The sequence below is a fragment of the Rhinatrema bivittatum genome, chromosome 6, assembly GCF_901001135.1.
Source record: "Rhinatrema bivittatum chromosome 6, aRhiBiv1.1, whole genome shotgun sequence".
NCBI lineage: Eukaryota > Metazoa > Chordata > Amphibia > Gymnophiona > Rhinatrematidae > Rhinatrema > Rhinatrema bivittatum.
The window spans coordinates 135,634,108-135,661,390 of record NC_042620.1 but is presented as its reverse complement, the minus strand read 5'-3'; the positions used below and the strand labels follow the sequence as shown (position 1 = coordinate 135,661,390).

The 27,283-nt window shown below is 46.1% G+C and overlaps 1 protein-coding gene across 2 annotated transcripts in view; it reads right to left on the bottom strand.

Moving 5' to 3' along the window:
- The window catches only part of ZC3H15 (zinc finger CCCH-type containing 15), a 99,738-nt gene that overhangs the window by 59,213 nt on the left and 13,242 nt on the right, over positions 1-27,283 (bottom strand). For both annotated transcript variants that reach the window (XM_029605957.1, XM_029605958.1), the window contains 4 exons: positions 23,238-23,349; positions 22,874-23,026; positions 22,594-22,685; positions 13,354-13,536 (listed from right to left, as the gene is read on the bottom strand). In XM_029605957.1, the coding sequence (XP_029461817.1) occupies positions 13,354-13,536; positions 22,594-22,685; positions 22,874-23,026; positions 23,238-23,349 (540 nt within the window). The remainder of the gene's footprint in view (positions 1-13,353; positions 13,537-22,593; positions 22,686-22,873; positions 23,027-23,237; positions 23,350-27,283) is intronic.

Here is a 27,283-nt window from a genome sequence, read left to right as displayed (position 1 = left end):
TAAGGGTTATTTTCAGCTTTAATGTGATTAGCTAAACTTCTAATGCATCAAGAAAAAATACTTCAGTTGCTAAAGAAATTTCCTTCAGAAGAAGACCTGGACATCTTCAATATAAACATGCGTGTCTGATAGCACATTTGACTAGCTGGAGAATGGAAGGGGCCCCTGCCCATTTTTCATCCTAAATCTTCTCTACATTTGATGATATGTTTATTAGCTTTCATCAAGGAGAAAATATGAGTTCATCAATAAGCTACGAAGTATCAGCCTTACCGTTAATATTTCAACCTATTAAAGGGGGACTACCATACTTGATTTTAATTAAGAAAATGAGAACAAATGAACACTGTAATTACTTAATATAAAAGAATGGTTTATAGGAACAGTTTAAAATTAGTCTTTTTTTTTTTTTTAATGGGAAGTGTATGATTGATTCCATAAGTACTAAAATAATGGGCATTTGCAGTGTCGCTGCAACAACTCAGACTGCCTTCCAATAAAGAAACAGTTTAAAAGACATGTGGAAACGGGGTTACTCCAGCAAGACAGGCACATAGGTCTGCAGAGGAACAAAGGCCATGAAGCACTAGACTATGGACTGCGGAAACTCTTGCAAGGGTTGCAGATGGGACATAAAAGAAAAGGTGGACTGCAGCATTTGCAGGCAGTAACATCAGAGATCCAGTTCCTGCCACCACATTCTCTCTCAAGCTAGAGATGGAGTATAGGAAAATTGGTTCTTACCCGCTAATTTTCAATCCTGAAGTATCAAGGATCGGTCCAGACAAGTGGGTTTATGCATCTCTTCCAGCAGATGGAGGCAGAGAACAAAACTTTGAGGCACTGCTACATTACAGAGTGCCACCTGCAGTCCCGCAGCACTGACCTGTACCCAAGCCAAGATGTCTACCTTGAACTCCAATAAACCTTGGCGAACAGAGAAAGTTGGAGCCCCCTGCAAACTAGATCCCCTTGAGTTAACACCAAAAATATACCAAACTATGAACACTTCTCATTACTCTGAGAATATCAGATGCCAGCTCAGCTATCTCCAGAAGCAAGGAAGTCTTTCAACAGATGGGGACAGGTCGCTGGACTGATCCATGATACTTCAGGAACAAAACTTATCAGGTAAGAACCAATTTTCCTTTCCTGTTCATACCCCAGATCAGTCCAGACAAGTGGGACGTACCCAAGCCCCTCTATTCTGGGCGGGAACCCGAACGACCCATGCGCAAAACACTCTCCCCAAATGTCACCTTCTCTGAGGCCCGCAAGTTTAAATGGTAACATTTTGTAAAAGTGTGAAGAAAAGACCATGTTGCCACAAATCTCCTGCAGAGAAAGCAGTTGACACTCCGCCCATGAGGTCGCCTGCACTCTAGTTGGATGCGCTCTCAACCTCTCCAGCACCAACCTGCCCTTACAGATGTAAGCTGAAGCTATCGTCTCTTAACTATCAAGCAATAGTGCCCTTGGAAGCCTTATTTCCTTTCTTTACTCCAATGAATAGGACAAAAAGATGATCCGATCTCCGAAAGGCATTTGTCACCTTGAGATATCGCAAAAGAATACGACGCACATCCAATAAGTGAAGCTCCCTAGCCATCAGAGTATCGGCTGTTACGTTTGGAAAAGCCGGAAACTTGACCACCTGATTAAGGTGAAAAACTACCTTTGGCAAAAAAGAAGGAACTGTGTGTAAAGAAACCCTATCTTCTGAAAAGCACAGGAAAGGATCCCTACACAACAATGCTTGCAGCTCAGATGTTCACCTTGCTAAACAAATGGCCACCAGGAAAAGTCTTCAGGGTTAAATCCTTCAATGATTCTCTCCGCATTGGCTTGAAGGGAGGGCCACAGTGTGCCCAAAGAACCAAATTCAGATTACAAGCCAGACAGATCTTCCACACTGGAGGACACATGCTTTGCCCCTTTTAGGAAATGAGCCACATCTGGATGAGATGCCAGTGGTCTTCCCTGAATCCTACCACGCAGGGAACCCAAGGCTGCTAACCTGAACCCGAAGGGAAATATAGGCCAACCCCTTAGCCAAACCGTTCTGCAAGAAGGCCAAGATCTACGGGATGTCCACCTTTAAAGACTGTGCCCTGTTCAGTTAACACCAAGATTCGAAAACTCTCCACACCTGGACATAAGCCATTGAAGTGAAAGGTCTCCTCTCCTAAAGCAAAGAGTTGCCACCTCTCAAAAGCCAAGTCGTTAGACAGAAGCGATCCTACTGGTCTGAAAATACGGGTCCCTGCCATAGCAACCCTGAGAGACGAGCCAAGCAAATAGGGCCGTCCACCGCCAGATGCAGAAGGTCCGCAAACCACAGCAGATGCAGCCACTCAGGTGCCACCAGAATTACTCTGCCCGGATGACGCTTAATGTGCTGCAGCACTCGACTTACAAGATGCCACAGAGGAAACACATACAGCAACAGCAGCTGTGTCAGCATCTGCCAATAAGCAGCCCCAGCCTCCAGATGAGCCGCCTGAACAGAGGTGATCATACCAGACGAGGCCTGTTCCTGAGGCTTCTGGATCCAGCACAAGCATGCCTGCTGCATCATGTTAACATACACTGCTGTTCGCAAACTCAAGGCTGACACCTCAAACATGTGCTTCACCTGAATCTCCAACTTGCAGTCCTGGACATCCTTCAGAGCAGAGGACCCTGCCACCGGAATCGTAGTCTCCTTAAGTTACTGCAGAGACTGCAGAGTCCAACTTAGGAGTCTAAAGGTGGTCCGAAGCTCTTCCAAGCAAGGGATAAAGCTTCTCCATCTCCCTCCCTCCCTTCAAAGCCTGCTTCCGGGAAATCCTACCCCCAACTAATTAGCTTTTGAATCTTTTTAGGGATGGGAAAGGTACTGGTCGACCCCGCAGTCCATCCAGGATTGGATTGATGCCTTATTATCAGACTTCTTGAATTTGCTTTACCCCCAATTCTTCCAACATGTGGAATAAGGGGCCAAAGTTTCTCCTTCTTAAACAGGTGGACCACTCGAGGGTCATCCCCCTTGGTCCCGGTCTCCACGAGATCCAGGTCAACCTTGCTCGCATCCATCCAAGTCCCCATCCGGATCAGCTCCCTGTTACGATGCAGCATCCTCCTGTCCGAATTATCCAGATACCTGGGATCACCCTCCACACAAGCGTCTTGTAATCTCGGGGGCTTGAGCATGTGCCTTGAACTGCCCGCTGAAGCCAGCCTAGGTTTCTTGGGCGGCCCTGGCCTATCTTGATCTCCTCTCTCCTGCACTCTCTTTCTAGCCAGAAAGGCCTCGTGCATCAGCAGGACAAATTTGGGGGAGAAACCCCCATTGGCCTTCAAACCCTGGCTCAGGACAACTGGACTCTGAATCCGCTTCCTGCCCTGCAGGAGAGCAGTCATCAGGTTCTTGATCGACTGGAGTCTCCCGTCTGCTATCCCCCTCGGGAGAAGACGCAGTGGATACCTCTACTTTAGTGCCTGCCGCAGTCCCTGCGGAACGGGAAGCCCTACTCTTAGAAGCTTTAAGAGATCTCTCCCCTTCCAACGCATAACCTGTGCAGAGAGAGCGAGAATTCAAGCGGGCAGACCAGAGCCCGCAAGCCTCCACACGCGGTTTGTCTGCCATGAGGTCCATGAATTCAATTGGCCCTAGCGCACTGCCGTGAGGCAGGCCGCACGAAGATGCGTGCCTGTGCCGTAACAGCCGGCACGCGGGAAAAACAGCAACAGGCCGAAAGTCACGCGACATTCACAGTGCTCAGCACAGGTTCCTCCACCGTCGGAAAACAAACTTACACGGCCTCTCTCAGTCTCCCACTTCTATTGCCCGCTGACCAACCACATCGGCATTGTACCACAGTCCAAATCTCCAGTCTCCTTTTTTTTTTTTTAAACAAACTTAAGTAAGCTCAGCTCAGAGAACAAGAAGATAAAGAGAGGGATACTTCCCTGAATGGAGCCAGTGGTGCACAGAAGGGAACTTCAGGGCACCAAGAGGGAGCCAGTCCCCTGCGTATCTAGGTCCCCAGAGACAGCGGGCCACAACAGCCAGACGTATTCAACTCCTCGGTCGCCCAGCTCAATCAGAGAGAGATGGCCCACAAAAGGAACTTAGCACCTCGGGGAACAGAATCCAAACGTCAGATCTCCAAGTCTCTCAAATCAGTCAGAACCACAGATTTGCACCTCTGCCATCTGCTGGAGACAGAGAAATACTGAAGTACTGCAGGTAGCACTCATTTATGTAGCAGTGGCTCAACGTTTTGTTCTCTGCCTCCATCTGCTGGTAGGTATGCATAAACCTACTTGTCTGGACTAATCCGGGGTACGAACAGGAATCTAGGATATTCACAATGAATATGCAGGAGATAGCTTTTCATGTACCGCCTTCATTGCATGCAGATCTTTCATGCAGATTCTAAAACCTCATTTAAAAAATTCAAGCCTCTCACTGTAAGAGACAGCATTGTTTTTTCTCCCCTGCTAGTTTTCTATTGAACTCAAAGGTTGTTTAATATCACACAGGCCCAACTACACAGAATTTGCAATCCTGGTTTGTTTTTTTTTTGTTGTTTTTCTTTAAGTGAGGATCTCTGCTGCCTCCTAATGGGAGCTTTTGTTTCACCAGCTCAAATGAGCAGATTTGCCTTCACCCCAGTCAGTCACTCTGCATGTGAGCTGACTCATTGAAGAAACACAGCGACACAGGTGACTCAACTCTCAAATTGCTCCAGCCCTGCAATTATCTCCTGTATTTAATGAAAGAAAAAAAAAAAAAAACAACCCTAAGCACCTTTGAAACTATAAGGAAACAATTTCCTTTCATGCAACATATACTGCCCTTTCTGTAGATAATCTCCACATCAAAGGCACAAAACAAGGAGACTTGTGAACATTTTCTGATGCTTGCTTTCCTTCTTTGGTATAGAAATTTGCCTATGCTTCTTATGATAACATTGACTATATGAATGTGTGTGTAATATAGGCATCATTAAACAGTAAGAGATGTTTTTTCTCTATAGGAAACTAGGCAAGAAATGGAGATAGCTGCTATTGGGTAGTGACCAAAGGCACTATTCAACAGCAGGGCAGCTTTATAAATAATTTCACATTATCATAATATGCTCTGGCCACCTTGATATTTCAAATGAATAGGAAAATTAGGTTCTTACCTTTGCTAATTTTCGTTCCCGTAGTACCATGGATCAGTCCAGACAGCTGGGTTATGCCTCCCCTCCAGCAGATGGAGTCAGAGAGAAAACTGAAAGCACCCCCTAGATATACTGGTGTGCCACCTGCGATCCCTCAGTATATGTGATATCAAAGCAGAAATAAGGAATGAATCACCTTCAACCGTACCCCCAAGAGAATGTCAAAAAATTGTGATCTAAATCATAACCTAAATGACCAGATCAAGTAGAAACCTCCTTGAGAACAGGTAAAACCAGACATAACAAACAGGACACCACAGAGCGAACAATAAAACACGAGGAAAGGAGATACTTCACCTCGAAACTGTGGCATCTATTACCAATACAAACTGTAATGGAAGAAAAAACAGAAATGGAACACGAGCGGACTCCCAGAAGTACTGAGGGCGGGCGTCTGGACTGATCCATGGTACTACGGGAACGAAAATTAGCAAAGGTAAGAACCTAATTTTCCTTTCCCTGTACGTACCAGGATCAGTCCAGACAGCTGGGATGTACCCAAGCCGCCTTAACTTGGGTGGGACCCTGAGAGTCCCGCTCGAATTACACTGCTCCCAAAGGACTCTGCAGGAGGACCACGAACATCCAGGCGATAATGCCTGGCAAAAGTATGCCAGGATTTCCATGTGGCCGCCCTGCATATCTCTTGGCAAGAGACCAAGTGATTCTCTGCCCATGAAGTCGCTTGAGAATGAGCCTTAAGCCCAGCAGGAATAGGCTTACCACATCCAACATACGTGGCCGCAATAGCACCCTTTAACCAGCGTGCAATCGTAGCTTTAGAAGCCTGAAGACCCTTCTTGGGCCCATTCCACAACACGAAAAGGTGATCTGACTTTCTAAAGTCATTGGTAACCTCCAAATAGCGTAAAAGAATCCGACGGACATCCAGACGCCTCAAGTCCCTACCTTGAGAAGACTGCAGGTCCTTGTCCGAAAAGGAAGGTAATTCCACCGTTTGGTTGACATGAAACGCGGAGACCACCTTGGGTAGGAAGGAAGGAACAGTCCGTAGGGAAACCCCTGACGCCGATATGCGCAAAAACGGTTCCCTGCAAGAGAGAGCCTGAAGCTCCGACACCCGACGAGCCGAAGAAATGGCCACAAGGAAGACAGCCTTGAGAGTCAGATCCTTCAAGGAAGCCGCCTTAATAGGTTCAAACGGAGCCGCACACAAGCCACGGAGTACCAAGTTCAAGTTCCAAGACGGAAAGGGAAGCCTGACGGGAGGACGCAAGTTTCTAACCCCTCGCAAAAAACGCGCCACATCCGGATGACTCGCAAGGGAAGAGCCTTCTACCTTACCTCGCAAGCATCCCAAGGCCGCCACCTGAACTCGAAGCAAATTGTACGCTAACCCCTTCTTCAATCCATCTTGTAAGAACATAAGGATATCCGCCACAGACGAACGTCTGGCCGAAGTACCCACCGTGTCACACCAATCATGGAAAACTTTCCAAACCCTCGCGTAGGCGAGCGTAGTGGACGACCGACGGGCCCGAAGGAGAGTAGACACCACCGCGTCCGAATAACCTCTCTTCTTCAACTGCTTCCTCTCATAAGCCAAGCCGCCAGACAAAAACGATCCGCCAGATCGAAAAATACTGGACCCTGACGAAGAAGATTGGGAAGATGACCGAGACGCAGTGGGCCGTCGACTGCCAGGTTGACCAGATCCGCGAACCACGGACGCCGCGGCCATTCCGGAGCCACGAGGATCACCGGACCGTGATGGGACTCTATGCGTCATAGCACTTTCCCTACGAGGGGCCACGGAGGGAACACATAAAGAAGAATGTGACGAGGCCACGGAAGAGCTAGCGCGTCCACTCCTTCTGACGCGTGCTCTCTCCTCCGACTGAAGAAGCGCACCGCCTTTGCATTTCGACGGGTCGCCATGAGGTCCAAGCGCGGAGTCCCCCAACGCCGCGCAATGAGAGCCATCGCTTCCGCTGAGATCTCCCATTCTCCTGGATCCAGGTGCTGCCGGCTGAGGAAATCCGCTTGAACGTTGTCCACGCCGGCAATGTGGGTGGCCGCGAGACGCTCTATGTGTCTTTCCGCCCAAGACATCAACAGCGCCGCCTCGGTCGCTACCGCCAGACTTTTTGTGCCTCCTTGTCGATTTATGTACGCCACTGTGGTCGCATTGTCCGACAGAACTCTTACTGCTCGTCCGCGTACCAGTGGAAGGAGACAACGCAAGGCCAGGCGGACCGCTCTGGTCTCCAATCGGTTGATGGACCAAGTCGCTTGGAGTGCTGACCAGGTGCCCTGGACCGCACGGGACTGGCAGACCGCTCCCCAGCCCGACAGGCTGGCATCCGTTGTCACCACCAACCAAGGCGGGGGTTCGAGGTCCACCCCTTGTAGGAGATTGGCTGGAGTCAGCCACCAAGAGAGACTGGAGCGAGCCGACTCCAGCAAAGGCAATTCTATCCCGTACTCCTCCGAGCGGGGATCCCAGCGAGATAGAAGTGCTCTTTGTAATGGACGCATATGCGCAAAAGCCCATTGTACCATTTCCATAGTAGACACCATATGACCAATGACTTGTAAATAATCCCAGACCGTGGGCATTTCGAGCTCCAACAGGCGCCGTACCTGAGTCATGAGATTGACCATGCGTTGGTGCGTAAGAAAAACCTTGCCCACCAAGGTGTCGAACCGAGCTCCCAGGAACTCCAGCTGTTGGGTCGGTTCGAGTCTGCTCTTCGTGAAGTTGACTACCCAACCCAACTCCTGCAGCTGGTGCACCACTAAGGAGACCGCCCGGTTGCAGGCCGCCTGTGACTTTGCTCGAATGAGCCAATCGTCGAGATAGGGATGCACGAGGACGCCTTGACGGCGGAGGGAGGCCACTACCACCACGAGAACTTTGGTGAACACCCTCGGCGCGGTGGCCAACCCGAAGGGGAGGGCGCAAAACTGGTAGTGGTCCCCCATCACCGTGAACCTCAAGTACCGTTGATGCCGTTCTCTTATTCCGATGTGAAGATAGGCCTCTGTCAGGTCCAAAGAAGCCAAAAATTCTCCCTTGTGGACGGCCGCAATAACAGACCGGAGGGTCTCCATCCGGAAGCGGGGCACACGCAACGCCTTGTTTACTCCTGTGAGATCCAGAATGGGTCGGAAGGTGCCCTCCTTCTTGGGAACCAGGAAGTATATGGAGTACCGACCCGTCCGTAGCTGGTCCCGCGGAACCGGAACCACCGCCCCCAGAGCCTGTAGATGGGCGACCGTTTGGGCAATAGCTACCTGTTTTGCTACTGGCCCGCATGGCGATACCAGAAAGAGATCCCGGGGGGGACGTACAAAATCCAACTCGTAGCCATACCGGACCACGTCGAGGACCCATTGATCCGAAGTGATCTTGGCCCACTCCTCCCAGAACCGGGACAGCCAACCTCCGATAACGGGAACGGAGGAGTGGGCCCGCACACCTTCATTGTGCGGGCTTGATGGCAGGAAAGCCTGTGGAAGCGCCCCCGCGTAGAGGCCTCCTGCCGCGAAAGGAAGAAGACGACCAGGCCTGGGATCTTGTCGCCTGCTGCCGCTGGGGAAGGGAACCCCCTCTTCCCCCACGGAAACACCGTTGCCCCCGAAAGCGAGCCCTAGCGTTCCCATACGACCGAGGTTGCCGAGGCTTATCCTCCGGCAACTTGTAGACTTTGTTGTCACCCAGGTCCTTAATAAGCTGGTCCAGCTCCTCGCCAAATAGCAACTTGCCCTTAAAGGGGAAGGAACCTAACCTCGCCTTGGAGTTGGCGTCCGCCGACCAACGACGGAGCCACAGCAACCTCCTGGCTGAGACCGCCGAGGACATAATGCGAGCCGATGTGCGCAACAAGTCATACAGGGCATCCGCAGTATAAGCGACCGCCGCCTCAACACAATTCGCCTGCTCAGCCTCTCCCGGAGGGAGCTCCTGCATGGTCAGCAGCTGCTGAACCCAGCGGAGGTTGGCCCTCTGCACAAGGCTGCTGCAAGCCGCCGCTCGGACCCCCAGAGCCACCACGTCAAAAATACGCTTTAATAAAACCTCAAGCTTGCGGTCTTGGAGGTCCTTCAACGCTATACCCCCCGTCACGGGGATTGTCGTATGCGTTACCACAGCCGTGACAGCCGAATCTACCGCGGGCGTCTTCAAGAGCTCCAATGACTCCTTGGGTAAGGGATATAGCCTTTCCATGGCCCGATTCACCCGCAGGGACGCCTCTGGGAGGTCCCATTCCTTTGAAACGATCTGTAAGACCTTGTGGTGAAAGGGAAAGGTCTGCGGGGGAGCTCTAATCCCTGCCATTGCAATATCCCCTGTAGACGTGTCCGCCTCCTGCGGCGGAGTCGTTAACTCTAGCTCCTGCAACACGTGAAGAATAAGGGAGCTCAATTCCTCCTTTCCAAACAAACGTAGCACCTGGGGGTCATCCCCTTCTACGGCCCCCAGAGTATCCGCCGTCAAAGAGTCCGGAGCCCCCGGGGACTCCGGCACGGCTGAGTCCTCCGGGTCCGCAGCACCCCCCCACCCCCGCGGACGGGGACCTTGGCCCCCGGAGGAACCCGCGCCCGGCTGGGTCCCCTGGGGCAAGGCAGTGGTCCTGGGGACTTTCGGGGGAGTGGGCGCCTCTGCCTCCCAGCCGGATTCTGCCTGCAAAAAGGCTTTGTGCTCGAGGAGTCCCCAAATCGGTCTGGGAGTGCGTGCTCTGGGCACCAGGAGAGGGAGGAGGGGAGATTTCCTCCTCCTCCGACGCTGACGATTCAGTCTGCCTCGTGGCCGAGGGAGGAGGGGCCGAGGGAGGAGGGGCCGGAGAACCACTGCCTGCAGCGCTGCGATGCCGGGACGGAGAGGGGAGAGGAGACCTGCTGCGGGCAGCGCTCGGCCCCCGAGAGGATCCCTCGCCCCCGGGAAAACATCGGGGACAGAGACCCTCTCGGGAGAGTCGCGCCCCCGCCCCCCCACAGGACACGCAGAGCAAAGACCGCGGCATCAGAGCAGCGAACGGAGCTGCTACACAAAAAGGGCGCCAAAGGCAAGGTGAAGAAGGATCCTCACAGATACAGCGCGCCGGGTGAACTAGCCACCCCCTCCGGGTCCAAGAACACGCTGGCAGGCCGGGGTTAAGGGAAAGAAATATATATATATATAACTCACTGCCTGTCCCCAACAGGACTTAAGTGACTCAGCTAGCCCAATTCAAAACTTTTTTTTTTTTTTTTTTTTTAAACCCCCTTCAGGGCTGAATCCCCTGGAATTGGGGGGAGGGTGACCGGCCCACCGGTAAGCTCTCCCCCAGGTTCAAGGACACTGTAATCCGGGAAAATTAAGGAGGACACTGCCCTCCTGCCTGCCCGCAATGAGCTCCAACCGCGCTGCGCCAGACACTAACACAGACAACAAACGATAGGAGGGAAGAAACCAATTGATCTTTGTCCCTCTTTTTTTTTTTTTTTTTTTTTTACAAATGTTTCCCAGTACCGATAAACTGACCAGACCAGGACCGCAGGTTATGCCTCTCAATCTGCTGGAGTCAGAGAATATACTGAGGGATCGCAGGTGGCACACCAGTATATCTAGGGGGTGCTTTCAGTTTTCTCTCTGACTCCATCTGCTGGAGGGGAGGCATAACCCAGCTGTCTGGACTGATCCTGGTACGTACAGGGAATGAACAGGATCTATAGGAAATAGAAAGGTGGAACATTTTAAACAATGAGGGTGCCAAGGACATATGAGAAGCGAGAGGCCGAAAGTCAGAGGCACTCTATGAAGAAGGATGAGTGGCTCAAAAGTTATTAGAGGAGGTGACATGAATCTTATAAAGATCAGTATCCCTATATTTGGTCACTTTGTATTGTTTATACATTTTGTGTTATAGAAGACATATTAATTGGTGTTATTTTTATATACTGCAGAAATATCTAGCACTACTAACACAAAACATTGGCCCACATCAAAACCCTGCCTGTATAGTAGCAGTTATAGAGATCAACAAGTTTTCTGTGCTTGGGGGAGATTCCAAGATGGCCGCATGCTAGTGCCGGGAGTTACGGACGTTCTTCGATTCCCAAATAAAATTACCTTGTGACAAAATTTCCTAAACAAATTTTGGGAAAAAGAAAGGGGAAGGCTAGATCTTACCCCGAAGCTGGCAAGATGTTACCTGTGACTGGCCCTATGGACCAACATGTAGTCCGGAACCCAGAAAGCAGCTCTGAAGCAAAATCCTTGGAAGGTAAAGCGTGTGGTGAGCCAACGCAGCCCATTCCAGATTTGGAATCATCGCTATCACCATAGCAGAGTCGGGCCCCTCCCCAACCTGGCCCCCCCATGGAGCGGGATGATGTGATCATCCAGCTCCCGTCACATGCAGAAGATCAGGCAGCCAGCTGCCTCAGCGCTGGAAGGAGCCACTAAGGAGGGGCAAACACAAGGAGCTGTTAGCCGGACCGCAAACGAGGGTAGAGCTGGAATTGACCAAGCATTGAACCAACCTGCAGCGTCTCTTCAAAATGATACGGAGGTAACAACTTTTACGCTATTAAAACCTCCCTTAATAACTTTGGAAAATATATGGAAAGCCATCACTCAGTTTTCAAACCAGCTTTCATGCTTTGTTTCCCAACATCAAGATTTAACTGGCCAAGTAAACGCCATAAAGTCTCAAATTATTGAGATAAAGGAGCTAAATGAGGTCCTGGAGACTAAAGAGACAAACATGCAAAAGTCTGTAGACATTGTAATAAAGGGACACTCATATCTACAAAATAAAATGGAAAATCTTGAGAATAATGTAAGTCGTTGCAATCTTAGGATGTTAAATTTTCCTAAGAAAAAAATTTGTCTCACCCATTGAAATGCTCCATAAATATTTTCTGGAAATTCTATCTATAAACGAAGAAGTGATTCCTCCAATTTCCAAGGCTTATTACCTGCCTGTTAAGTCTTCTCTGCAAGTGAATATAAGACCTGAATTGTCCCCTATAATAGATACTTCACATTTATCTTCCTTTTTGGAAATTTCAATTGAAGAAGTGAAAACTTAGACTCTGATTTTAACACTAGCACTGGACTCAGACAGAGAATTTGTCCTTAAAATGTTCTTTAGGAAAAGAGATGCATTATTTTTTGGTAAAAAAAATGTGCATGTTCCCAGATGTAGCAAAAACCACACAAGCGAAAAGAAAGCGTTTCCTAATGATGTGCCCAGCCGATTTGGTCTGGGCGCCTCCTTTTGGCTGTATTTCCCCTGTAAATGTGTGGTGAAACATGCTGGGGTAAAATATGCGTTTTTTGATCCCCTACAATTAAATTCTTTTGTCAATAGCAAAGTTAATCCAGACCCCTCAATTGCTAGAATTAGTTCCGAATAATGTGCTCCGACTATTGAAAGGAAAATCCACTAGCTTTGTGACTGCCTATTTCTTTTTGATTTTGATAGATTAAATTTCCTTCAGATTTTTATTGGAACTCCCCCAAAAATGTGGTCTGACAGGATATTACAGGGATTAAATGTTAGAGTTTATTATTCCTGTTAAATATTGTATATGATCTATGAGAATTATTTATCTCTGTATACCATTTCTTGTCAAGTTTATTCTTAACTGAATTTAAAAAAGCAATAAATAAAAGATTAAAAAAAAAAAGTTTTCTGTGCTTAGGGATTTACAAAATCAGGAGAAAAAAAAAAAAGAGGAAAAATCTAGCAAACAAGGATGTAATGCATTACTTAGTGCTTTGTGGAACATATGAGAGGACCAGAAGTCACAGCATGTATGTCTTTTGTTAACACCCAACTGCATACATAATGGGTCTCTTCCTTTCCCTTACCTACACAAAAGGCACACTGGCACCTACATGGCTATTTGTGGCTCTATCCTGTGTACCAGAAAACACTAATTGAATTATCTTCCTTCCCATCCCCAATCTCAGTATGAGCAAGTCTGGCACCTGATTAAAAAAAGTTATCCTTAATGCAATTAGGCTTAAAATTTCATGGTCTAATTACCTTACACACAAATGCTATTTTATCCCCAAAATGGCAAAGGTCAAATCAGAATCATGCACGATAAAGTGCTCCTACATGATGCCTCACAGCTCCCAAACCACACACAGAATGGTGAAATCTAGTTCTTTCCCGCTTACTTCTTTTTCTATTAGCTCTTCTAATGAAATTTCTTCTTCCTTTTCTTCTTTCTTCACATCTTTCTTTAGTACGAAGCCAGCTGGGAGGGCGTGGCGGTACATACAGATATCTCCTCCACCAGGACAGACCCAAAACCAGCCATACTTGTTATTTTCTATGGCGTCAAGAAAATACCTGCACACCTGTAATGAAAAAGTAATTCATTAAGGCAACCTGCATTAAGCTTCTCATGCAGCCTTTCCTCCCCCACTTTAATTTTGCATTGATTTTTTACCACTTCCTTCACATTCAGTTTCCTTAACAGCACCCAACTATGTTTATGTAACATGCAGAGGAGGAGTTTTGGTTCTAGCTAGCACAAGCATTTATCTTTTCTTCTCCCACCTCACAATTTGCAACCTTTTGCAATGCAGAAGGATGCAGAGATAGCCGAGTAGTCAGAAAAGCAGATCTTTCAGGAAAAAAAAAATATTTGCAGGTGTCTCTCCTCTCCAGCAGTATCCACTGAAATATCACTGTCCCGACTCTAGTGCCTGAGCTGGGAATGGTACCTCAGGTCACACTGGCAAAGGGTACAGTGCTAGTTTTTGGATCAACTTTTCCATGCCAGTCTCTTGAGCATGAGCACTCACTAATCTTCTCTTCCAGTTATTACAAAACATACAGTAAAACTCAGGAAAGGGAGGGCTCAATTATTACCTGATAAATTTCTCTTAGAGTCCTGCTAGACCAGTCCATTACGCTGGGAATTTCCTCCCCCTCAGCCACTAGAGACAGAGGACATGCTCACTTGATTACTTCACTCCTTGGCATAAAAGGGGGAGTGGTCAAAATAAAAATTAAAAAAAAAGGGGGGGTGGGGGGAGTGGTCATAGGCCTTGCCAGTAGCCTTCTGTCAAAGTGAGCAGATACGGGTCCAATTTTGTGCCCTTCATAAAAGTGTACTACCAATATGTATTACATAAATAGCTATTATGGTCCTTCGAGATCACCATCCCTTTTCTAGGGAGGATGGAAAGGGTAAATAAGCAGATGAGAAAAAGATAGAGGCTCCCAACCTGCTATCCCCACAGACCTTGTCTATCTGGGTGGGGCTTAGACTGGTCTAGCAGGGCTCAAAAAAATCATCAATTAAGAATAATGTAGCCTTCCTTATCGCCTACTAGACCAATCCATTATACCATGGAAATACAGGAGTGACCTCCTATGCAGGTAAGGAGAAGACATGGATTCCCTCAGAAATCATTACCCGAAGACTGCTTCTTCCTTTGCCTGGGCAGCTAGTCTGTAGTACAGGGATGACCAGGTGGTGACCCTGCAGATTTCCTCTGGGAAGACTGATGAGACTTCTGCCAAGCAGGAAGCCTTTGCTCTCATGGAACAAGCATGGAGTGCCACTGGTGCCCGTTTATCATTAAGATTGTATGATGAGTAGATGGCCTCTTTAAACCATCTTGCTATTGTGGCCTTGTAAGCTATTTCCCCTTCTGAGATCCTCCAAAGAGCACAAATAGACTGTTGGCTTTTCTGAACGCATTAAGTAGTCTTCAGGTAACAGATTACCATTCGACAAACATTTAGTAGGCGGAGGTAACCATTCCTCCCTCTCGAATGCTGTCAGCCCCACTGCCTGGTTCATATGAAATGAGGACACAACTTTCAGGAGAAATGAGGGTACCAGTTTAAAGATAGCCATCTGCATGGATATCACTAAGTAGGTCTCTACAAAATAGAGCCTGTAACTCAGATATACCAAGCTGAACAGGTTGCTACCAGAAGGGTGGTCTCTAAAGAAAGATATTTAATGAAAGCTTCCATTAGGAACTTGAAAATGAATTCCCTTTAAGGCCCTCATGACCAAGTTGAAATTGCATTGAGGGAAGATTGGCCTGAAAGGCAGCCAAATTCTCTTTGTTCCCAGTAGAAAATGTACAATGACCGGACGGGCGGCCACAAGATAGCTGCCACTTATATTTTCAGCAAACTGAGGGCTAACCCCTTGTCTAGGCCCCTCTGTAGAAGGTCTAAGATCTGAGGCATCTCTGCTTTAACTGGAACAATTCCCAATATCATCACAATATTCTTCAGACACCAGACTCTGCTACATGTTAATGAAGTCAGTCCTAAACATGGTAGCTACTACAGATTGCGAGTATCCTCTGCTTCGAAGCTGCACCCTCTCAAAGGCCAGGCTGTAAGACAAAAGGGAGCTAGATTTTCCCTTAGAATTGGGCCCTGCTAAAGCAACCAACATTCTCTGGGAGAAAGTAGGGGAGCTTCTTTCTACTAGAAGCTTGATTAGGTTTGTGTGTCTGCCCACCTGAATATTCCACTCATTTCTTTCACCAGCTTGAGGCTGTGAGTTTCCCCTCTGCTGTGGCACTGTGAAAATAATTTTGACTGCCTTCCTTCTTCCAACAGCTTCTGGAAGTACTGTAATGCTAGACTGACAGCCCTTAATTCCAGTCTATTGATTGCCCAGAGTGCTTCTTCCTTCAACCAGACTCCTTGGGTCACCTGGCACTGATGGTGAGCCCCTTCCAACTGTCCCGACTGGCATTTGTGGTCAGCCTGACCCAATCTGGAGGATCTAAATACACACTCCTTGCTAGGTTGCCTGGGATTATCCTCCAATCCAAAACTCTGTCCTACCTCTCAGGAGAACCGTAGGCGACACTTGTAATCATGGGAGCCTGGGGACCATTGGTTAACTGTGTCTGTTGAAGCGGATGCATATGCGCTCCTGCCCATGGACATAAATCTTTAGTTGCTGCCATTAATACTAGTAACTGCAAATAATCCCATACCTTTAGAGGGTTAAGGAACAAAACTGTCTCACTTACTCTATCAAGGATATACTTTAACAATAAGGCAAATTATATATAATCATTTACATCATAAGCTTAAAATAAAAAGTGATAAATAACCTGTATACATTTTACTTATACAAAATATATATAAAGCACTTTTAATAATTACAAAAATACACAAAGAAAGCTCAGGAACAATTCACCCAATGACAATAAAATCATCCCACCACACACAACCATTCACACCAATAAAAACCAAATCTAACAAAATCTTCCATTGTCTCCCAACATGTTTCTCTATAAAGAGCTTCTTCAGGGGAGCTTACAACAGTCACAGATCACAATCAGGTTGGTGTTCCTGTGCACTTAAAAAAAAAAAAAGGTACAAGAGCGTGCTGTTTTTTTTAATCTCAAACACTGATCCACTTCTCCAAAGAACAATTCACATGTGTGTAACTTTTCAAATCTACAGATATAATAAATTCATCTAAATCACTAAAAAAATAAAAATTGTGATTTCTTTTGTATGTAGATTTGAAAAATACACACATGTGAATTGTTCTTTGGAGAAGTTGATCGGCGTTCAAGATAAAAAAAAAAAGTACAAGAGCGTGCATTTTTTTTTTTTTTAAGTGCACAGGGTGTCATTGGGTGAATTGTTCCTGATCTTCCTCGGGCTGCCCTTGATCTTTCTGCTTTGGTCTTACGCTGATATGTAAAGTGTTGAAGTGCACTCACATGGCTGACCAGCCTCTATCCTTTGCTTCCCTCCCCCAACTACTTCAACAACTTTTCTAGTTTTGCTCCAAAATAACAGACCCTTCCTTACAGGAAAGCTTACACAGGCAGACTTTGGACTCTAACTCTGCCTCCCAGCCTCTACACCAGACACTACAGATCTTGAGGATAGTCTGATTAACTCATATAAAACATTGGCAGAAAAGGTGACTGCCAATTCCAGGTGCATGGTCTCCTGGCTTTGGTGGAGTTTTTGAATCCAGTGTAGGGCTACCCATGTAACATAGTTTCCACAAATCAATGCCTGTAATGCTATAGTTCCTGTGGCAAAGGCTGCTTGAGTACCAACTATCTTCCTGTCCTGCGATCATTTAAGGTTGTGCTATCCACCACAAGAATTGTAGTCCTGTGTGCTATCACAGAGACCGAAGTGCCCATGCTCCAGATCCTCAGCTGCCTTTCCTTTTTCAGCAGACAGGTGATACAACGTCCCCATAGCACTGTCCCTTCTAAGGCCTCCTAATAGAGAGCCCCACTCAGTTAATGCCATTTGTTCTAGGACGTCATGCAGAGGAAAAGCTTTTGAATGTTTTCTCATGCCCTGTAAGGTAGGGTCCCCCCCTTTCCTTATGATCCTTAAAAGCTTCCTACACCCCTACATAAGAGCTGCTAGCAACTCCTCCTTACAAAAGAGCACAATAATCGCTGAGCTCCCCTCTTCCAATAAGGCCTGTTCTTTGTCCTTTGAGGATAGGAACCCACTTGGCGTAGGGATGGGGGCCAACAAAGGCCCCAGCCTTGGGGCATCCTGCTTCTTTTTGGGGATCCTTTCTCCTCACTCCCCCCAGTTTTGGGGTAGATATCCTAGATTGCTGCTGGCCCAAGCTTCCTCATGGTGCAGAACATCTGGTACATCATGACGACAAAGTCTGGTGAAAATTCCTTGGGGCACACCTCAAAGGAATTTCTGGCTGGCTCTACTTCAGGGCTTGATTCTATGGCCAATCTGCTACTTGGCCCTTTCTCCTAGATCTTTCTTCCGGAAGGGAGGCAGAGGTCCTAACTGACTCAAGAGCAACTGCTCCTCTTCCTCAGGGAGGCACTCCCCTGATCCAGCCCTCAACTGCAGTACTTCTCCTGCAGCTGGGAGATCTTTCAGGGGGCCCAAAGAGGGCTCGAGTGACCCCGACAGCTACGAATAAGGGAAGTTGATACCTTTTAATATATAGTGTAAAAAATTATACAAAAAAACAAAAAATTGAACTTTGACGTTTTGGATGCTAGCTACTCGGACCAATGATTAAAAGTGACCCCAATGAAGTGCATGAAATACAAGTTTAACTTGTGAGCACTGTGGGTGGTATGACGGTCTTTAAACTTATGTTCTGAATACATGAAAACATTGTCATACACAGCGTTGTAATTTGTCTAAGTTTTTCAATACCACGTGTTTCAATATAGATTACTTTAATCGTGGGATTATATATTAAGAGAATTTTGTATTAGATTTCAATTACCCCAATATTGATTGGGTAAATGTAACATCAGGACTTACTAGAGAGACAAAGCTCCTGCATGTACTAAATGACTGCTTCATGGAGCAATTGGTTCTGGAACCAAAACAAGAGAGGGATCAATTTTAGATTTAATTCTTAGTGGAACGCAGGATTTGGTTAGAGAGGTTACGGTGGTGGGGCCACTTGGCAATAGTGATCATAACATGATCAAATTTAAACTAATAACTGGAAGGGGGACAATAAGTAAATATACAGCTCTACCACTAAATTTTCAAAAGGGAAACTGATAAAATGAGGAAAATAGTTAGAAAAAAACTGAAAGGTGCAGCTAAAAAGGTTAAAAGTGTTCAACAGGCATGGACATTATTTAAAAATACACTCCTAGATGCGCAGCCCAGATGTATTCCACCCATTAAGAAAGATGGAAGGAAGGCAAAATGATTACCGGCATGGTTAAAAAGTGAGGTGAAAGAGGCTATTTTAGCCAAAAACAATCCTTCAAAAATTGGAAGGATCCATCTGAAGAAAATAGGATAAAGCATAAGCATTGTCAAGTTAAGTGTAAAACATTGATAAGACAGATGGATGAAGAGAGAATTTGAAATGAAGTTGGCCGCAGAGGCAAAAACTCATAATAAAAACTTTAAGAACATAAGAACATGCCATACTGAGTCAGACCAAGGGTCCATCAAGCCCAGCATCCTGTTTCCAAAAGTGGCCAATCCAGGCCATAAGAACCAGGCAAGTACCCAAAAACTAAGTCTATTCCATGTTACCGTTGCTAATGGCAGTGGCTATTCTCTAAGTGAACTTAATAGCAGGTAATGGACTTTTCCTCCAAGAACTTATCCAATCCTTTTTTAAACACAGCTATAATAACTGCACTAACCACATCCTCTGGCAACAAATTCCAGAGTTTAATTGTGCACTGAGTAAAAAAGAACTTTCTCCGATTAGTTTTAAATGTGCCCCATGCTAACTTCATGGAGTGCCCCTAGTCTGTTATCCGAAAGAGTAAATAACCAATTCACATCTACCCGTTCTAGACCTCTCATGATTTTAAACATCTCTATCATATCCCCCCTCAGCCGTCTCTTCTCCAAGCTGAAAAGTCCTAACTTCTTTAGTCTTTCCTCATAGGGGAGCTGTTCCATTCCCCTTATCATTTTGGTAGCCCTTCTCTGTACCTTCTCTATCGCAATTATATCTTTTTTGAGATGTGGCGACCAGAATTGTATACCGTATTCAAGGTGCGGTCTCACCATGGAGCGATACAGAGGCATTATGACATTTTCCGTTTTATTCACCATTCCCTTTCTAAAAATTCCCAACATTCTGTTTGCCTTTTTGACTGCCGCAGCACACTGAACAGACGATTTAAATGTGTTATTCACTGTGACGCCTAGATCTCTTTCTTGGGTTGTAGCACCTAATATGGAACCCAACATTGTGTAATTATAGCATGGGTTATTTTTCCCTATATGCATCACCTTGCACTTATCCACATTAAATTTCATCTGCCATTTGGATGCCCAATTTTCCAGTCTCACAAGGTCTTCCTGCAATTTATCACAATCTGCTTGTGATTTAACTACTCTGACCAATTTTGTGTCATCTGCAAATTTGATTATCTCACTCGTCGTATTTCTTTCCAGATCATTTATAAATATATTGAAAAGTAAGGGTCCCAATACAGATCCCTGAGGCACTCCACTGCCCACTCCCTTCCACTGAGAAAATTGTCCATTTAATCCTACTCTGTTTCCTGTCTTTTAGCCAGTTTGCAATCCATGAAAGGACATCGCCACCTATCCCATGACTTTTTTATTTTTCCTAGAAGCCTCTCATGAGGAACTTTGACAAATGCCTTCTGAAAATACATGTATACTAAATCTACCAGTTCACCTTTATCCACATGTTTATTAACGCCTTCAAAAAAGTGAAGCAGATTTGTGAGGCAAGACTTGCCTTGGGTAAAGCCATATATCACAAGCAAGAAACCTGTGACGGAGTCGGTTGGACCGTTAGATGACTGAGGGGGATTAAAGGGGCTCTTGAAGTTAAGGCCATTGCAGAAAGACTAAATTAATTCTTTGCTTCTATGTTTACTAATGAGGATGCTGGGGAGAAACCAGTTCCGGAGATGGTTTTCAAGTGTAATGAGTCATACGAACTGAACCAAATCACTGTGAACCTGGAAGATGTAGTAGGCCAGATTGACAAACTAAAGAGTAGCAAATCACTTGGACTGGATGGTATGCATCCTAGGGTACTGAAGGAACTCTGATCTAGTAGTTAACATTTGTAACCTATCATTAAAATCATCCATTGTACCTGGAGAGTGGCCAACGTAACCCCAATATTTAAAAAGGGCTCCAGGGCAATCCAGGAAACTATAGACCAATGAGCCTGACTTCAGTGCCGGGAAAAATAGTGGAAACAATTCTAAAGATCAAAATCGTAGAGCATATAGAAAGGCATGGTTTAATGAAACACAGTCAACATGGATTTACCCAAGGGAAGTCTTGCCTAACAAATCTGCTTCATTTTTTTGAAGGAGTTAAACATGTGGATAAAGGTGAACCAGTAGATGTAGAGTATTTGAATTTTCAGAAGGCGTTTGGCGAAGTCCCTCACAAGAGGCTTCTAAGAAAACTAAAATGTCATGGGATAGGAGGCGATGTCATTTCGTGGATTACAAACTATCTAAAAGACAGGAAACAGAGTAGGATTAAATGGTCAATTTTCTCATTGGAAAAGGGTATACAGTGGAGTGCCTCAGGGATCTGTACTTGGACCGGTGCTTTTCAATATATTTATAAATGATCTGGAAAGGAATACGACAAGCAAGGTTATCAAATTTGAAGATGATACAAAATTATTCAGAGTAGTTAAATCACAAGGAGATTGTGATACATTACAGGAGGACCTTGCAAGACTGGGCATCCAAATGGCAAATGAAATTTAATGTGGACAAGTGTAAGGTGTTGCATATAGGGAAAAATAACCCTTGCTGTAGTTACATAATGTTAGGTTCCATATTAGGAGCTACCACCCAGGAAAAAGATCTAATCATCATAGTGATTAATACTTTGAAATAGTCGGCTCAGTGTGCTGCAGCAGTCAAAACACAGAATGTTAGAAATTATTAGGAAGGGAATGGTGAATAATACAGAAAATGTCATTATGTCTCTGTATCGCTCCATGATGAGCCCGCACCTTGAATAATGTGTAAAACTGGTTGCCGCATCTCAAAAAAAATATATAGTTGCGATGGAGAAGGTACAAAGAAGGGCAACCAAAATGATAAAGGGAATGGAACAGCTCCCCTATGAGGAAAGGCTTGAAAAGGTTAGGGCTATTCAGGTTGGAGAAGAGACGGCTGAGAGGGGATATGATAGAGGTCTTTAAGATCATGAGAGGTCTTGAACGAGTAGATGTGTATCGGTTATTTACACTTTCGGATAATAGAAGGACCAGGGGGCATTCCATGAAGTTAGCAAGTAACAAATTTAAGACTAATCAGAGAAAAGTCTTTCACTCAATGCACAATAAAGCTCTGGAATTTGTTGCCAGAGGAGGTGGTTAGTGCAGTTAGTGTAGCTGGGTTCAAAAAAGGTTTGGATAAGTTCTTGGAGGAGAAGTCCATTAACTGCTATTAATCAAGTTTACTTAGGGAATAGCCACTGCTATTAATTGCATCAGTAGCATGGGATCTTCTTAGTGTTTGGGTATTTGCCAGGTTCTTGTGGCCTGGTTTGGCCTCTGTTGGAAACAGGATGCTGGGCTTGATGGACCCTTGGTCCGACCCAGCATGGCAATTTCTTATGTTCTAATTCAAAAGTTAAAACTCCTAATTTTATCAATTTGATTACTTGAGATATAAACAGAATTGTGACCTAAGTGGGTAGCAAGCGCTAATCAGTTCCCTCTCCCCCAACCCCGTGCATGCATCCAGTCCCTCATGTCCCAAGGCACAGCCAAGGAAGATCTGTAATGTGCCCCAGCTCCAAAGAAAGGAGGTGGGAGCCATACAGCCAAAGGTGTGCAGCATAAAGCTTAACAATCAATGGCAGAATACAGTCAGTCAGTGAAATACAGCATTGGTCCTATATTTTATTTTCTCTGCTCATAGCTAGTAAATATTGCAACTCAATGCAAGAAAAGGACATACTATTTGAGTTTTGGGTTTTTTCTTTTCCGCCTCACCATGCTTCTTGTTCACCACTTCTTCCAGCTTCTTTTCATCCCAATTCTCCATTGTATCTAGGCACAACAGGAATACTATCAACATATTATACTCTTCACATTCACTAGACATGTAAAAAGCAGAAGCAGCCTTTGACTGAATACAATGCAGAGTATATTACCCGATTCATAACAAACATAACGGATGACTCCAGTAAAACCGTGATCCTGGTGGTAGGTAAGACAGCCAAATGAATTTCACTCACCCTTTTCCAGTTCGTCATCTCGTCCATCCACATAGACGCTACGCTTCTCACACTTTCTCTCAAGCGACAGATCATGGGAGAACTTGCACTTATCACCCTTTGTACACTGTCCTTGCTTAAAGAAAGCACAAACCACAGATTTGGGATCTGCACCTGTGAAGAATGGAAAAGAACTGGCTAAGTCATGTGTCACATGCCACGTCTTATCAAAGAAGCACCACGAACTGGCAATATTAAAGGATGACAGGCGCATCAACTCTCTTTCCAAATTCCCAAGGTACAGCAGACTGTACTCTGCTTTCTGGTCTACCTCTGTCATGAAGACACAGCAGGAAATCATTATTTAAAGTCCTCCGGGCTTTACCTTTGCTGACTTTCTGAGCAGCTACAACTGGCTTGAAGAGTTCATTCAACTCCTGCAATTCCTTCTTTTTGTCATCCTTCTTTGTTTTCTTCTCACCATCAACCTGAGCAACCTAGAGTGCCATGTCCAAAACATTAAGCACAGCCACTGTGAGATGCAAAGATAGCACAAAACTGGAATACCTCCATAAGCACATCCCTTCCTGCTCCTGCTCCTGCTCCCCATGTGTCTGGAGCTCCTGGGTCAGAGCAGGTAGCATCAGTTGCCTTTTCACAGTAAGACCTGGGAAATGTAAGGGACTATTAACACAAATAAGGAAAAAGGGTTGGCGGGATGGCATCATTAAAGCACAGGTAATAAGTGTGGATACCACTTTACTGCCTTCTCTGCTATCAAAACTCTCACCTGACTTGTTTCAGAAGTTGGCTCATGCTGAGAAAGGCCCCTGCCCCGCTCAGTAACAAAAAGATGCCAAGGAGAACGTAACAGGGCTTGAAGCACTGAACCAGCTTTGGAGTCACTCCCCTGCCTAGAACAAAATTTGTTTCGTTCAGCAGTTAAGTCAGCTTTCTGCAGTTCCCGTACATGGAAAATATTTAAAGCTTCCAGAAAGTTCACACACAGAGTACTTGTACTCAATGTAAAAACAAAGTTTTGCTTAAACTGGAACAAACTCAATTGATACAATGCTCCACTCATAGGTGTAATATCCATTACAATAAATACAAAAGTACACCTGTACACCGTAGAACAGTCCAAATTGCTAGTAAACTGCACTTACTTCCATGAATTAACATATGGAAAGGATTGGAAGTTTTAGACCAGGCTCTATTACTGATACAAGAGACTGATAACATGGAGGGCGTCTTATGTAATCAAACTCCCAACCACCTTCCATAATGATTTTTTTAGGAAACTTTTTTTTATGCATTAAAAACAGTATATTTATTTATTTAACACTTTTCTATACCGACCTTCATGGTTAAAAGACCATATCAGATCGGTTTACATCGAATTGGGGAACTGTAACACAAACCATAATATGAAAAAAGGAAGAACAAAGTTACATTTAACAAGGAAAGCAAACTTGGAAGCAAGGACTGCTGGAAAGAAAGAAAGGCCTAAGAACGCAGTAAACAAAAAGAGTATAAACAATTGATGAGTCAGGTGAGGCTCTTATCAAGAACTTGAATGTAGTACGGAGATCCATAGTTCATGAAGGATCTTTCGGTCGTCTAGTGGGTATCGGGGGGATCTGAGAAGGCTTGGAGGAAAAGCCAGGTCTTCAGTTTTTTCCTAAATGTTAAGAGGCAGGGTTCCAGTCTAAGGTCGGAGGGGATGTTGTTCCAGATAGCTGGGCCTGCTGTCGAGAAGGATCGATCTTTGGTCGAGATGAGGCGAGTGGCTTTTGTAGATGGGGCCTGTAGGGTTCCTTTATATATTTCTCTGGTTGGTCTGTTGGAGATATGAAGTTTGAGGGGGAATTCAAGGTCCAAATGTAGGTGATTGTAGATGGATTTGTGAATGAAAGTGAGTGATTTGTGAAGGATTCTATAGTTCACTGGGAGCCAGTGTAGGTTGCGGAGGATGGGTGATATGTGTTCTCCGCGGTTGGTGTTGGTCAGGATTCTTGCCGCGGCGTTCTGTATCAACTGTAGAGACTTGGTGGTAGAGCTGGGGAGACCCAAGAGGAGAGCGCTGCAGTAGTCTATTTTGGCAAATAGCAAGGCTTGCAGAACTGTCCTGAAGTCGTGGAAGAATAGTAGCGGTTTGAGTTTTTTTAGGACCTGAAGTCTATAGAAACAATCTTTGGTTGTGGTGTTGATCATTTTCTTAATGTTTAGGCGATTGTCGAGTAGTACCCCGAGATCTCTTACATGGGTATGCGTGAGCTGTGTATTGAGGATGGTCTGTGAGAGTGGATTGTCTTGGTTGGGGGAGATGAGGAGGAGTTCGGTCTTAGATGCTTTAAGAACCAAATTAAGACTGTTGAGAAGGCTGGTGATCGATTTTAGGCAGTTGTTCCAGTGCGTGAGTGATTTTGTGATGGATTCATGGATTCAGTATATGCAGCACAACAAGTAACTATCGATGAATTAAAACTAAAAGTGTTATGTTCAGTAAAACATTTTTTTGTCTATGCTATTAATTAGTGGAAGAAGAGATCCACGACAAACTCGTTAAGTAGTTGAAAAGCTAACAATCGCTAGTCCGCAGCATAAACAGTTTAACATTGTCTTACTGCCCTCCCTACGTGGCCGCATTTCAAATGAAAGTTGTTCCTCAGGAGGATGTTACTTCAGTGACACAATGCTGGAAAAATGGAATCATCCAAATAATCACGATCCTTACCGATGGCTTGTAAGCTCACTGGCTCATACACTGAAAAGAATCTGCAACTACCATCCATATTTTAAAAAACCTATGTGACCTGGAAGCCACCAATCAGCTGTAGAATGCTTCAAATGAGCTAATCCTAATGGTTCCCTTTCATTCAATATGCCAAAAATGAAACAATTAATCACCAGATTAAGGAACCATTATGACTGGTCCATTTGAAGCATTCTACAGCTTCCAGGTCACATGGGTGGAAGTCTGGATCATGTCGTACAGAGCATCAGCCACAGAGGCCACTCCCGCCTCCAAGCGGGTTGCCTGCGCTGCCTCAGCCACAGTCCCTTACTGCTTGTGTGCCTTCTGCACCCAGCACACACTCTGCTTCAAACTTCCCAAGGCTCCAAACCGAAACCTCAAACTGTCTTTGAGCAGGATCTCCAGTTCCTGAGCCTGGATATCTTTTAGAGCTGCCGCTTCAGCTATTGGAATGGATGTTTTCCCCGGGACTTCAAGATCTGCTGTGGCCAGGGCTATAGCTTTGCCATAGCTCTCGCTACCTCTAGGCCCACCTCAGGAGATTCCCCCTTCATGATCTACCAGCATCTTCACTGTCGTTGGCAAAGGAAAGGCCTTAGGGGGTCTCTTTAATTCCTCCAGGACCGGTTCATCCCTTCATTATCCGAGTCCTCCCAGGTCTGTTCCAACAAGGGATATAGCTTAGCCATAGCTCTGGCTACCTTCAGGCCCGCTTCGGGAGACTCACTCCCAATCCACTAACTTCTTCACCTTCTTGGGTAAAGGAAAACCACCTTTGGAGGCCCACGCAGTCCCTCTAGGACAGAGTTCAACCCTTAATCTCCAAATCTTCCAACACTTGGGGAACCAGCAGACCTAACACATCTATGCGGAACAAATGAACTACCCGAGGGCAGTCACCCTCAGTAGTTGGGACTTCCATCGAATAAGATCCACTAAATCACTGACCAGGACCTTGCCCGGCACCACCACAGTATCCTGCCGCTGATCAGGCCCATCCAACTCATCTGACATGTCCCCATCCTCAGACATGGACCGTCCCAGCCCAAGGAGATGCAGGAAACCTCCAGAGCCTGCTGCTTCCCCCCCCCCGAGGCTTTTTAGTCACAAGGGGTTTCATGGGAAGCAGCCACCTAGATCCTGCCTCCTTCTCATCCAGATAGGCCTTGTGATGAAGCAGGACAATATCCACAGACAACTGCTCCGATTCTGAAGAGGAGTGATTATGCACATCATCCCCCTGCCCGCCCCCCCCCCCCGTTCCCCTGGCACCAGCAGGGCTTAAATCTACCGCAAAAGCTGGAGAGGGGCGTCTCGAGGCTCTGAAGCAGCCTCTTAGCTCCTACCATGTGCTCTCAAAATGGCCACCGGTGCCTCTGCCCCCCCCTCCCCCGCCCCCAGGGCCTGCAGCACTGGCCCAGCCGACCTCATGGTCCAACACCCTCCCCCCCCCAATGGGCCCGTGGAGGTCCCAGCTCCTCCCGAGAAACCCTCTGCGTACAACGCTGTTGGACAGAGTTGAACTTCTCTCACACCACAGCCACTTTTCCAGCACTAAGCGAGCATCAGCCTGAATTGCGATCGCGCCTAAAAATAGCCCCTGCTGCTGAACACACACCGCTGGTGGTGCACCCTCGATGCTAATCGAGCTCCCGGCCCGGCGATTGAGAGGT